At 40.7% G+C, this 13,065-nt stretch overlaps 1 protein-coding gene across 1 annotated transcript in view; it reads left to right on the top strand.

Annotated features, from left to right (window-relative positions):
• The window catches only part of LOC131947988 (intermembrane lipid transfer protein VPS13D), a 63,071-nt gene that overhangs the window by 30,116 nt on the left and 19,890 nt on the right, over window positions 1–13,065 (top strand). Inside the window, exons 40-59 of the mRNA XM_059309424.1 lie at window positions 51–310; window positions 745–967; window positions 1,241–1,480; window positions 2,032–2,260; window positions 2,418–2,642; window positions 2,961–3,094; window positions 3,256–3,354; window positions 3,773–4,009; window positions 4,383–4,632; window positions 4,973–5,166; window positions 5,461–5,542; window positions 5,668–5,785; window positions 6,641–6,702; window positions 6,913–7,147; window positions 8,570–8,699; window positions 9,067–9,192; window positions 9,646–9,790; window positions 9,978–10,188; window positions 10,626–10,851; window positions 11,523–11,702. Of these exons, the coding sequence (XP_059165407.1) occupies window positions 51–310; window positions 745–967; window positions 1,241–1,480; window positions 2,032–2,260; window positions 2,418–2,642; window positions 2,961–3,094; window positions 3,256–3,354; window positions 3,773–4,009; window positions 4,383–4,632; window positions 4,973–5,166; window positions 5,461–5,542; window positions 5,668–5,785; window positions 6,641–6,702; window positions 6,913–7,147; window positions 8,570–8,699; window positions 9,067–9,192; window positions 9,646–9,790; window positions 9,978–10,188; window positions 10,626–10,851; window positions 11,523–11,702 (3,606 nt within the window). The remainder of the gene's footprint in view (window positions 1–50; window positions 311–744; window positions 968–1,240; window positions 1,481–2,031; window positions 2,261–2,417; window positions 2,643–2,960; window positions 3,095–3,255; window positions 3,355–3,772; window positions 4,010–4,382; window positions 4,633–4,972; window positions 5,167–5,460; window positions 5,543–5,667; window positions 5,786–6,640; window positions 6,703–6,912; window positions 7,148–8,569; window positions 8,700–9,066; window positions 9,193–9,645; window positions 9,791–9,977; window positions 10,189–10,625; window positions 10,852–11,522; window positions 11,703–13,065) is intronic.

Here is a 13,065-nt window from a genome sequence, read left to right as displayed (position 1 = left end):
ATGCACTTTTTCCTTCAATAAATGATTGTCAACATTTATTAATATTTTAGACTATAGTGAAACAGCACAGTAATACAGAAACAGCTCAACAAAAGGATATTTTCCTGAGAACTATGACAGAGAGCCAGCTCAATGCATCGTATCCCCCCACACAACCCCATGACCCAATGTCCCAGAGCGTGTATGGAAGTCTGGATGGTGACTATCGTCTTGAAGGGCTCAACACAACAGGGCTGGGAACTGTACTGCCTGGGGGTGGTACTCATCCTAAGATGCAAAGACATTTGAGCGAGTCTTACCTGATGTCTAGGTAAGTATCTTTTTATTGGTCTGATGTGTGTTATCAGCAGTATGTCAAGACCTTAAGACTGCAACTCTAAACTAGCATCTGTTCTGCCTCAAAGATTTTGATTCTTTCCGAGGCTACTAACATTTAATGTTGATACTCTTAATGAAGATGGATTTTTTTTTTAAATTTTGAAGTCTTGTTTTTAATCATAAGATTTTTTTCTTAATTCTTTTTATTCAAATTTATTTAATCATAGTATTTACTTGCTTCATATTTGCTAAAAAAAGTTTTAATTTAAAAAAAATTCATAATTTAAAAAGTACTAGGTATATTTAATAAATTTCACAAATTTGTTACCATTCTGAACTCAAGCATATTTTGGTTGCATTTATATAGTATTATTCTTATATGTGTGTTTCATATCACTACTTAACTTGGAGGTATTTTACTTACAGCCAACATGCAAAGTTTGAATCAGCAAAGCGTCAGGCCTCAGTGAACGAGAGCACTGACACTAAAGAAGAGGAGGAGGAGGACTACAGATGTATGCTGGACGTCATATCTGTCACACTAACTGACATGGACCTCTTCACTGCCAAGCGGATCTCTAAATCTGAATACCAACGTGGTGATCTGTCAACAGATATGGAGTTCTCTAACTTTGTTGTGGAGAGAGAGGTTGTTTTTTTGTGCTTTTTTTTTATTGATCTACTTTTTAACGTAATTGTTTAGACTGTTTTTAAAAAAAGATATAATATTTGATCAGTTTAGAATAATTTAATTTAATTTTATGATCAAATACACCACTAGTTAAATTTGTTGCAGTTTAAAAAAATGTTTAAATGTTATCTTTGATTATCTCCCTTTATATATTACTTCAAAGAGAAAACAATTTAGTGTACTTGACCTTATTGTTTACCCTGTATTCAATGCTTGTTTAATTTCCTACAGCATGGGCGTCTTCTCAATGAGAAATGTCTGCTGGAGCTTCACATAGAGAGAAATTTGGAAGGAGATGTCAGCCACACTGCGCCAGATTTTTGTATCAAGGGGAACCTGTCCTCCGTGGACTGCCACCTGGATGTCAGCCAGTATGAACTGATCCGAGGAATCCTCCACCACAATCTGGGGGAGAGGCTGGAGGAGTTCCAGCGTCCTCTCATGACACACCTTCAGGATCCTAAGATACAGGTGAAGTTGTGTGTGCTGTTGCTGGTTCATTAAAAAAAGTTAATTGTAGCTTATCCCTTCAGCCATTATAGTGGCAGCTAAAATCATTCTAAAGTTACCATAGTTTAAGACATTTAGTTGCAGCTGGTACATAAGTTGTTAAGCTTGTCTAAGGCTTTTAATTTAGCTGTAGTTGGTCTAGTGAAGAGACCAGCAGCTTGTCACACCCAAGCATTTTGCAACTGCCAAGTAGTGATTTTAATAACTAGGTACTTAGAGAAAATTAAATACCCAGCTTTAGTTTTTTTTTAAATTTTCAGTACTATATACAACTTTGTGTGGCATGCAAAATATTTTTTTATTAGAAATAAGTTTTAAACAAAAATCTTCTGAAAGGGTGGTAATTATTATAACATTTATTTATAGATTATACCAAGGTAAAGGTTGTTTTACTGATTCAATTCTTACAATTTTTAAAGCACAATTACAGCTGTTCCAGAAGTTTGGTTATATCAAGTAAAGGTTTTGTAGGAAATAATTTCTAACCCATTTTTTTTCCTGTGATCTCTCAGACTGTCTTGAGTGGTCGGCCATGGAAAGGCATAAGTCTGATATTTGACCTGAGGAACGTGACAGTAGAGCTGCTGCACTCCCACCCCATGGATCCCAACACCCCGGAGAAGTCCCTGGCCCGGCTAGACTTCATCTGCTCCCAGCTGTCCTACTCCGGCTACTCCAACCAGCTGAAGGAGGTGGACCTGGTGTCTAATGAGATCAGGGTGTATGACACCAGATTTAAGAGTAGGTCAACAGACAGTGGTAATTTCTCTATGGCCTATAGTTAAAGAAAACACTTTTTTTACAAAGGTAATGAACAAAATTTGGACTGTATCTGTTAGAGTTTTACTGCTCAACATCAATGTTCTTTGACAAGTACCGAATGTTTTTGTTCTGGCAGATGAGCCAGTGAACAGCAGGCCCAATGTGTTCACCAGTATCCTCCAACCCTCGTCTGGATCTAAGGACGTCACAGGACTGCAGATGGAGATGCACCTGCGAGCAGCACCAGACAGCACACATTTCACCATCATCCTCAACAATGTCCGCCTCATGTGTGTCTTTGATTGGCTGCTGGCCATGAAAGAGTTCCTGTCTAGGGAGCCTCCTGATCCATTTGCTAAAGGTTAAACACAATATGCTAATTATAAAAAAAATTCATTAGCTAGACATAAAAATACATTAGCTACAAGTAAACAATTATTTTTCGAAGTTAGAAATAGTGAGCTAAGTTAAAAAAAAAACCAACAAGTTGTTAAAGATAAATATGAATATGGTTAAAAATACTTTGCTAAAGCTAACAAATAATTATTTGCCTGAGGTTAAAATCATTAGCTATAGATAAAGAAAACATTTGTTAAAGGTGATAACAATTTGTTTAGATGCCATAAAAAATGTCATAGCTATTTCATTTTTAACTTGAACCCTTTGTTTTTATCATCAGCAGGGCATCAAGCCCAAAGCCCTTATGTGTCTGAAGCCAGCAATTCACCTATACCTTTAAAGAGTGGCAAAAACCAAAGCCCATTGACTGTTTCTAGAGGAATCATCACAAGGAGAGGTCCATTTATTGAGGAGGTAATGACTAGAGGATTTTTAATGCTGTCTTAGCTATACCTAATGCTACCACTGTAAATCTAGATCTAATGCTACCCACTCTACCACTGTAAACCTATACCTAATGCTAGCCACTCTACCTCTTAAAGCCTATACCTAATGCTACTCACCACTGTCCACAGGTCAAGGTTCCCTTTGAGTTGGTGCTCAACTTCTCTGACACCCAGTTTGTTGTTGTTGAAGATTCAACTTCCCTAGATACAAATGCTGTGATCCTAAAGGTAACTACTTGTTTCAGTTAAAGGTTTAAAAGTAAGTGGCCATGTTTAGTGGTTGATCAGCCCATTTATTTTTCAAGATTTCTCTCATGACTAATTGAAAAGTAGAAGTTGCCTTTCTACTCTGGTAGCCTATGGGACAGGTGAAGTAAAGCTCACCTGATACTACAACCTCAACATATATAAAACGTGTATTTATTGGCTTTACTTTCCCCAACTGAAGTCAGGTACCCCTTCAGAGCTGGGGAGGGGGGGGGGGGGCTCAGAGATATTGTATGAACTCAAGACTTTATACACTATCCCACTTAACCCCACCATCCCTTGATTTAACATTGTGTACTTAAAATATATTTTCTGCTTGTATGAAGTGTGATGTTTATTCCCCATGTATAAACTGTCCACATACATCTGTTATCCCCAGAACACTGCTGTGATCATCTACAAACCCCAAGCTAAGGACAAGGTTCTCTCCTGTTCCCTCCAAGGTGTGGAACTGTTTTCCTGTTGTCTGATGGCCGAGGAAGAGACAGCCCTCTCCATCATTGACCCTATTGCTATCAGCATTGAGCTGAATGCTAACCCTCTGCCTCAGCCTAACCCAAACTCCAGTGGTCTGCTGGGGCTTAAGGATGCCCAGAGGAGGCACATGGTTTTAGAGGTAGGTCTTTGATTCATATTTCAGTTGACACATTATTCGCATCCCATTATTTCAGTTTCCCCTCCACAGCACAAATCATCTCATATTTTTAGGTGGCTCTCCATACCACATTAAATATCCATCCCATATTTTCATTTGGCCCTGCATAACACTTGTGCATCCCATATTTTCAGTTTGCCCTGAATAACACATTAAAATCCATTCCATATTTTCAGTTTGTCCTGAATAACACATTAAAATCCATTCCATATTTTCAGTTTGCCCTGAATAACATATCCATCCCATATTTTCAGTTGACCCTGAATAACAAATATCCATCCCATATTTTCAGTTGGCCCTTCATAATACATTACAATCCATCCCATATTTTCAGTTGGCCCTCCACAACACACTGAACATCCGAGTGTCCTACCATGACCTGGTCATGTTCCTGGCCATCATGAACTCTCTACCCCAGCAAGCCCTGCAGGCCAAGCAGCAGGCCACAGCACTCTCAACATCCACAGAGTCCACAGACAGGCAGAAGTTGTCCACATCCAGAGAGGGTGACCTTTCACCTATGTTTGGGGATGGCAAGAGTGTCTCACCAGAGGAGTTAGCTCAACATGGGAAGGAGGAGAAGGGTGAGTAGTGGTGGCAGGGTGGGTGGTGGATGAGAAAAGGAGGGTTATTTTTGGACTGAAAGGTGAATTGTTGACTTGTAAGGATGTGATGGACAAGGATAATTGTGTACCTGTTGGTAATTTTGTGTTTGTGTGTAGTTCTCAATGGAAGTTATTATTTTGTTACAGAATAATTTTTTTATAAGTGCTGTATTTTGTGACTTTTGTAGATCTTGATGGTATGTCATAAGTAATTGTTTTGTTAGAGATAGTCTTTTGTAAAGGTATGTTTTTCATTGATCCTAAGATAACAGGAGTGTAAGTGATGAAATTTCTAGTAGGTTTGTTTATTCTCCAACAGAAGAGGAGGTGGCACAGCTGCTGGAGCTGGGCTTTGCTGAGGGTGATGTGCGAAAGGCTCTGGCTGCCACCAGCTGGGACCTGGAAGAGGCAGCTCTGTGGCTGACAGACAACATCAAACACCAGAACACAAAGGCCGCTGTTCAAACCTCTCCAGTTTTTTCTTCTGATCAAGATTTGATCACGGCTATTGAGGTGGGTGTTGATTGCTTTTGTTGAGGTGGGTGTTAGTTGCTGGTTGTGAGGTATGTTGGCTATTGTGATAGTAGGTGTTGGTGCTGTTTTTGTGGTAGGTGTTGGTGCTGTTTTTGTGGTTGGTGTTGGTGCTGTTTTTTTGGTTGGTGTTGGTGCTTCTGTTTAGGTGAATTTTGATTGCTTTTGTTAGATATTGGCAATTGAGCAAGGATGTGGATGTGAGTATTAGATGATAGAATTTGTCTACTAGTGACATTAAGTTACTGTTTTTAGAAATTGTAATCTATCTTCCAGCTGAATGATGCAAGTATCACACTCTGTTTGATTGATGACTGTGGAGATGCTGATATTCCATTGGTTGAAATTTCTTGCAATGGTAAGATTAGTCATATTTTTATAAAGTCTGAATAAATATGTTGACTTCATTTTGTACTAACTAGGTTTGGTAACTGAAACTTGATGTAATGTGAACTAACCCTAGCCTTAATTGTGTTTGACTAGCTTTGAAAATTCAACAAGAACTGGACCCAACAATAGAAGGGAGGGCGACCTTTCAGCTGATAGCAGAATATTACAACAGGAAACTCTCAGGGTGGGAGCCATGTCTTGAGCCGTGGAGGTTAGTAGATTCTAGTGAGTTGGCTCAGGGCTTTTCTAGCTGAGCCGTGTAATTATAGCTCAGATCTTTTCTAGCTGAGCTGTGGAGGTACGGCTTCGGGCTTTTCTAGCTGAGCTATGGAGGTACGGCTTAGGTCTTTTCTAGCTGAGCTATGGAGGTATGGCTTAGGTCTTTTCTAGCTGAGCCGTGGAGGTATGGCTTAGGGCTTTACTAGCTGAGCTTTAGAGGTGTGGCTCAGGGCTTTTCTAGCTGAGCTGTGGAGGTATGGCTCAGGGCTTTACTAGCTGAGCATTAGAGGTGTGGCTCAGGGCTTTTCTAGCTGAGCTGTGGAGGTATGGCTCAGGGCTTTACTAGCTGAGCTTTAGAGGTGTGGCTCAGGGCTTTTCTAGCTGAGCTGTGGAGGTATGGCTTAGGGCTTTTCTAGCTGAGCTATGGAGGTATGGCTTAGGTCTTTTCTAGCTGAGCTGTGGAGGTATGGCTCAGGTCTTTTCTAGCTGAGCTATGGAGGTATGGCTTAGGTATTTTCTAGCTGAGCCGTGGAGATTTGGCTCAGGTCTTTTCTAGCTGAGCTATGGAGGTATGGCTTAGGTCTTTTCTAGCTGAGCTGTGGAGGTTTGGCTCAGGTCTTTTCTAACTGATAGCCACAGAGGCTCAGGTCTGATAGCTATAGATTGTGATCTTCCATAGCCAAGCCATGAATGTTAGGCTCAGATCTTTTGATATCTTTACTGATTGCCATAAAAAGCTGATATTTTAGTCAACTTCTATTAAGTTTTAATGTCATGTTTATGTAAGAAGTTAGGTTACATATAGGCCTACAACTATTAATTACTTATTGTATGAAAATTGTTTCAGATGCTGTATTGATTGGAAACAGTACAGTAAACCTGAGAAAAAACTGGCAGTAGGAATTGCAGGTTCGACACATTACTATCCTGATTATGTTTGCTTTAAACATATCCCTATGTGTAAATAAAACATTAAAGATTCCCTTCATCTTAAAAATCCCCATAGATTGTGTTTTAAATATATCCCTTTATCTTAATAACAACATTGTATATTATATGTTTAAAATATACCCCCACCTTTAAAAACATTAATAATCATAAAAACAAATTCTGTTGTAGCCTCAGATGTTTTAAACTTGAACATCACGTCTACTCTGATTGACCTGTACAAGCAGACGAGTGGGACATGGGCTGCGGACTACCTGAGCCAGTACAAAGATAAGTCGAGGATCTCCAGGTCTTCCAGCAACTCCTCAGAGTTCCACCACAAGAGGCTGCCGTTTATACCATACACCATCAGGAATGACACAGGGAGCAGCTTGTGGTTCCACACAGCCACAACCACACCAACCAAGTAGGTGCCACAACTACACCAACCAAGTAGGTGCCACAACTACACCAACCAAGTAGGTACCACAACCACACCAACACACTAGGTGCCACAACCACACCAACCAAGTAGGTGCCACAACCACACACCAATACTGCCACAACCAACCAAGTAGGTACCACAACTACATGAACCAAGTAGGTGCCACAACCACACCAACCAAGTAGGTGCCACAACCACACACCAATACTGCCACAACCAAGTAGGTACCACAACCACACCAACCAAGTAGGTGCCACAACCACACCAACCAAGTAGGTGCCACAACCACACCAACCAAGTAGGTGCCACAACCACACCAACCAAGTAGGTGCCACAACCACACCAACCAAGTAGGTGCCACAACCACACACCAATACTGCCACAACCAACCAAGTAGGTGCCACAACCACACACCAATACTGCCACAACCAAGTAGGTACCACAACCACACCAACCAAGTAGGTGCCACAACCACACCAACCAAGTAGGTGCCACAACCACACCAACCAAGTAGGTGCCACAACCACACCAACCAAGTAGGTGCCACAACCACACACCAATACTGCCACAACCAACCAAGTAGGTACCACAACTACATGAACCAAGTAGGTGCCACAACCACACCAACCAAGTAGGTGCCACAACCACACACCAATACTGCCACAACCAAGTAGGTACCACAACCACACCAACCAAGTAGGTGCCACAACCACACCAACCAAGTAGGTGCCACAACCACACCAACCAAGTAGGTGCCACAACCACACCAACCAAGTAGGTGCCACAACCACACCAACCAAGTAGGTGCCACAACCACACCAACCAAGTAGGTGCCACAACCACATACCAATACTGCCACAACCAACCAAGTAGGTACCACAACCACACCAACCAAGTAGGTGCCACAACCACACACCAATACTGCCACAACCAACCAAGTAGGTACCACAACCACACCAACCAAGTAGGTGCCACAACCACACACCAATACTGCCACAACCAACCAAGTAGGTACCACAACCACACCAACCAAGTAGGTGCCACAACCACACCAACCAAGTAGGTGCCACAACCACACACCAATACTGCCACAACCAAGTAGGTACCACAACCACACCAACCAAGTAGGTGCCACAACCACACCAACCAAGTAGGTGCCACAACCACACACCAATACTGCTACAACCAACCAAGTAGGTACCACAACCACACCAACCAAGTAGGTGCCACAACCACACACCAATACTGCCACAACCAACCAAGTAGGTACCACAACCACACCAACCAAGTAGGTGCCACAACCACACACCAATACTGCCACAACCAACCAAGTAGGTACCACAACCAAACCAACCAAGTAGGTGCCAGCCATTAGTTCTAATCAAAGTTTTTGTTTTTCTACAGTTTGGTGACAGAGAACCAGAAAGACCAGAAACTGGACTCTGCCTACTTGACCGTATCAGAGTGGAAGAGAGTGGGACCAGGGGAGAGCAAGCCATTCCATTTCCAGAGACAGGGCAAACTGCGTCACCAGGTCTCTTGTTATCCATAACATCCATAACTTGTTTTTCATTGGAATATATACTGGGATGGGAATATACTTATATATATATATACTTATAATGGGAATCTTAATTTATTCCAGACAGGAGTTTAAAAAAAATTATATTGATAAAATTTCTTTAAAGAACCTTTTTTTGGGCTTTATCATCATCAAAATCTGGCCAATCAGTTTTTGAGGAGAAAGACACCCCTAATAAATAAAGATGGCAGATAAAAACTATACTTCAAATCATAGAAAGTTGTTACAAGTTAAAATTTAAGCCGGAGAAAAAACTTAACTTGATAGAAAGTTGGTACAATCCAAAAGTAAAATGGAACATAAATAACTTTTCTTTCAGAAATCCCATGCCATGCATGTGAACCAACTGCTGGTGACTGTGGAGGGCTGGCAGAAACTGTCCCCTGTGTCTGTGGACAAGATTGGGATTTACTTCAGGCATGCTGAACCTGAACTCAAAGCCCCTGTAGGTTTCATCTTAACTACTACTCATTTTTTTTCTCCACGACTTTTCTATTGATTCTGTTTTTCATAGTTCGATCTTTTGCAGATCAAAACTGCAATTTTCTGTATGTTAGATCCAGCAGTTTTTGGAGTTTTTCTTATTTTGTTGTTTCTCTTTTGTTCTTTATCTTTTTGATAATAATCTTTTTTTATATTTTTTTTTTGTATGAAACTTCATGTATTCTATTGTTTTCTCTAGCTTCAGGTTTTCCTTGTTAGTTCTAATTTTATTTACTACCCAGCCCAATGTTTTATTTTTTCTACTTTTTTCCTCTGGGCCCACATTTTATTTGTTTTTTTATTTTGCCCCTCAAGCCTGATGTGATAATTGTTCCACTGTTCTACTCTCAAGCCTGATGTTATGATTGTTAACTGTTCTCTACTCTAGTCCCATGTTATATTTGTTCAACTCTAGCCTGATGTGATCCCAGCCCGTGTGGTGTTTGAGGTCCAGCAAGAAGGAAGTGCCAGAAAATTGATTATTGTTAGATCTGCTCTTGTCATTCACAACAGGCTGGACAGCCCTGTTGACCTTAGGCTAGAGGCCACTGATGAATCAGGTCAGTATGCAACTTGTATATTGACATTGTACATAATAAACTTGACAGCCTTTTTAACCTCAGGGTGGAGGCCCTTGATGAATCAGGTCACTTTATAAACAATTTTCTGTTTAAGCCGTTTTTTCCCTATCACTTTGTGTTAACACCTTTGATAATATCTCAATAACATCTGGATACTTTTTCTCAGGCCAGTGCAAGAGTTTAACCATCCCAGTGAACAGCACGCTCCCTATACCACTCTCTTGTATCAACATGAGGATTAGAGCCAGGCCTGCTGATTGGCCAGTCCACTTTTGTAAGAAGCCTCTTGATTGGCAGCATGTGAAGAAGTGTGGAGAGCACCCTGATGGGATAAGAACATGTGATGTGATTGGTCCAGGGGAAGATGGTGTCTATAGGTTGGTGTTTGAGCCTCTAGGCTACATTTTGTGCTCATATCAGTGCACTATTGTGTCAGCAGTGAAATATTATTGCGCAATCTTTGACATTTTTAGTTCTTGGCTGATTTTGTGTTTATACTTATGAACTTTGAACGTGGCAGCAGAGGTGTCACGACCCTTCCCGGCGTCCGGGGACAAATTTTCAATTTGGCGCCCCCCCTCGTGAACAACCTTTCAATTTGCACCCCATCCCTCTCAAACTTTCCATTTGCACACCCCCCTTCCCCATATGTTTTTTATTTTTATAATACAAAACTGTTTAATTTGTTTTTCCAACCCATTTTGGCGGCAACGGGGACAAATGTACTCCCAGCCCTCCCCTCGCTACGCCTCTGCGTAGCAGTTATTTTATTTTTCAATTTAAAAAATGTCTAAATTCGATAAAATCCTGCCAGGTTTTTTGTGTGTGTGACCCGTCAGAAATACCCACTAGAGGTAACCCTTGGAGGCACAGGCCAACATGGCCACGGGGTCATCCACCCAACCTTGCCAGGGCATGTCCTGACCCTGCTACCCCCTGTGACCCTGCTGAACCTACTGCCCCTGGAGCTGCACTACTACCTGAAGGGAACCGGAGTCTCTGGCAATCTGAAGGCAGGCAAACAGGCGGCTTTACATGGGGTAGGTCTCTCTATTTGAAAACAGCAATGGTTTTAAATTGTTTTATTTACTCACCCCCTTAATATTGAACTGTCCCATTCAAGGTTGGCTTATTTGATTAAAAATTGACTTGATCCATTAAAGATTTAAATTTTTCCTAGAAAAATTGTTACATCATAGATTGACTTGTTAAAGATTGACTTGAAGCTTTAAGGATAGACTTAATTCATGAAATATTGAATGATTACAAGAAAAACTGACTTGATACATCATAGATTAAAGGGTTACATGAAATATTGAATGGTTATAAGAAAAATTGAATGGTTACTAGAAAGATTGAATAGTTACAACAAGTATTGACTAGTAGCATTCAAGATTGACTTGATGTATCAAAGGTTGAATGGATACAGGATAGATTGACTGGTTACATGACTTGCAATATTTAAGACTTACTGGAAGCAGTAAAGATTGACCTGTAGCATTAAAGATTGACTTGATACATGAAAGACTGACTGGTAGAATTAAAGATAGACATGTAGCATCAAAGATGGATGTATAGCATTAAAGATAGACATGTAGCATTAAAGATGGACATGTAGCATTAAAGATGGAAATGTAGCACTAAAGATAGACATGTAGCATTAAAGATAGACATGTAGCATTAAATATGTACTTGTTCCATTACTCCTCAGTTGGATGTTTTACAAAATTTCCACCTGGGCATCCACCTTGAAAACTTCCCTGACTGTAAGGAGCTGACCTTCTCCCCCAACATGAGCCACAAGAAGCTGCTGCTGAGGATATATGACAACAACAAGCGCATGCTGAAGCTGGTTGTTAGGGTCAACATAGTCAAGGGAGGTTCTGTACTGGTAGGGCTTTTGTCTGGCTACTTCCATGTGTATGTCTGTCATTTAGGTTATGGTTGTCTCAAGGGAGGTTCTGTACTGGTAGGGCTTTTGTCTGGCTACTTCCATGTGTATGTCTGTCATTTAGGTTATGGTTGTCTCAAGGGAGGTTCTGTACTGGTAGGGCTTTTGTCTGGCTACTTCCATGTGTATGTCTGTCATTTAGGTTATGGTTGTCTCAAGGGAGGTTCTGTACTGGTAGGGCTTTTGTCTGGCTACTTCCATGTGTATGTCTGTCATTTAGGTTATGGTTGTCTCAAGGGAGGTTCTGTACTGGTAGGGCTTTTGTCTGGCTACTTCCATGTGTATGTCTGTCATTTAGTTTATGGTTGTCTCAAGGGAGGTTCTGTACTGGTAGGGCTTTTGTCTGGCTACTTCCATGTGTATGTCTGTCATTTAGTTTATGGTTGTCTCAAGGGAGGTTCTGTACTGGTAGGGCTTTTGTCTGGCTACTTCCATGTGTATGTCTGTCATTTAGTTTATGGTTGTCTCAAGGGAGGTTCTGTACTGGTAGGGCTTTTGTCTGTCTGGTTCCATGTGTATGTCTGTGTCTGTCATTTAGGTTCTGATAGCCTGTCCCACAGGAACATAAGCCAGCAATGCAAGCTATCTACACAACTCAATCCTAAGCTAGTCTACAACTGCCACCAGTATTAACCCATCTTTCTAGTGCTTGGTTTTCATCACTTTAGACATCTTTTTCCATTTTGAAATCCACCTTCTCTCAGGACCCATATTTCTCTTTCTCTATTTGTGGTTACTTTATTTTTTTCAAGTAGGGGTTGCAGACGTTTCACTCAACCCACCTTCTGTCCCACCCGGTCAGGATCTGTGGTAGAGTTATGCCATGTAAAGTATTACCCTGAACTTTTAAAAAAGATGTCTGACCAGTTGAGTTAGTAAAAGCATTGTTATGACATTCAATCCCTTTACCTAAATCTCAAAAAAAGTTTTTTGATACATCTAGGTCTGATCTTTGACAAATGGCCAAAAATATGGACAATTATTGCTATATTTAAACAAAACTGTAGGCAGCACATTAATCCCACTACTGTTATTTTCTTAACACCTAACCTTAATTACTCAACATACCAACTGTTGTTTCAGCTTAGAATCCTTAGAACACCTAACCTTGATAAATCCCTATGGCAACTGTTGTTTCAGCTGATCATCTTAGAATCCTTAGAACACCTAACCTTAATACCAACTGTTGTTTCAGCTGATCATCTTAGAATCCTTAGAACACCTAACCTTATACCAACTGTTGTTTCAGCTGATCTTAGAATCCTTAGAACACCTAACCTTAATGTCAACTGTTGTTTCAGCT

The sequence above is a fragment of the Physella acuta genome, unplaced genomic scaffold (genome assembly GCF_028476545.2).
Source record: "Physella acuta isolate Inbredline_101_S28 unplaced genomic scaffold, ASM2847654v3 ptg000620l, whole genome shotgun sequence".
In the NCBI taxonomy this organism is placed as follows: Eukaryota; Metazoa; Mollusca; class Gastropoda; family Physidae; genus Physella; species Physella acuta.
This window is presented reverse-complemented; position numbering and strand designations above follow the sequence as displayed.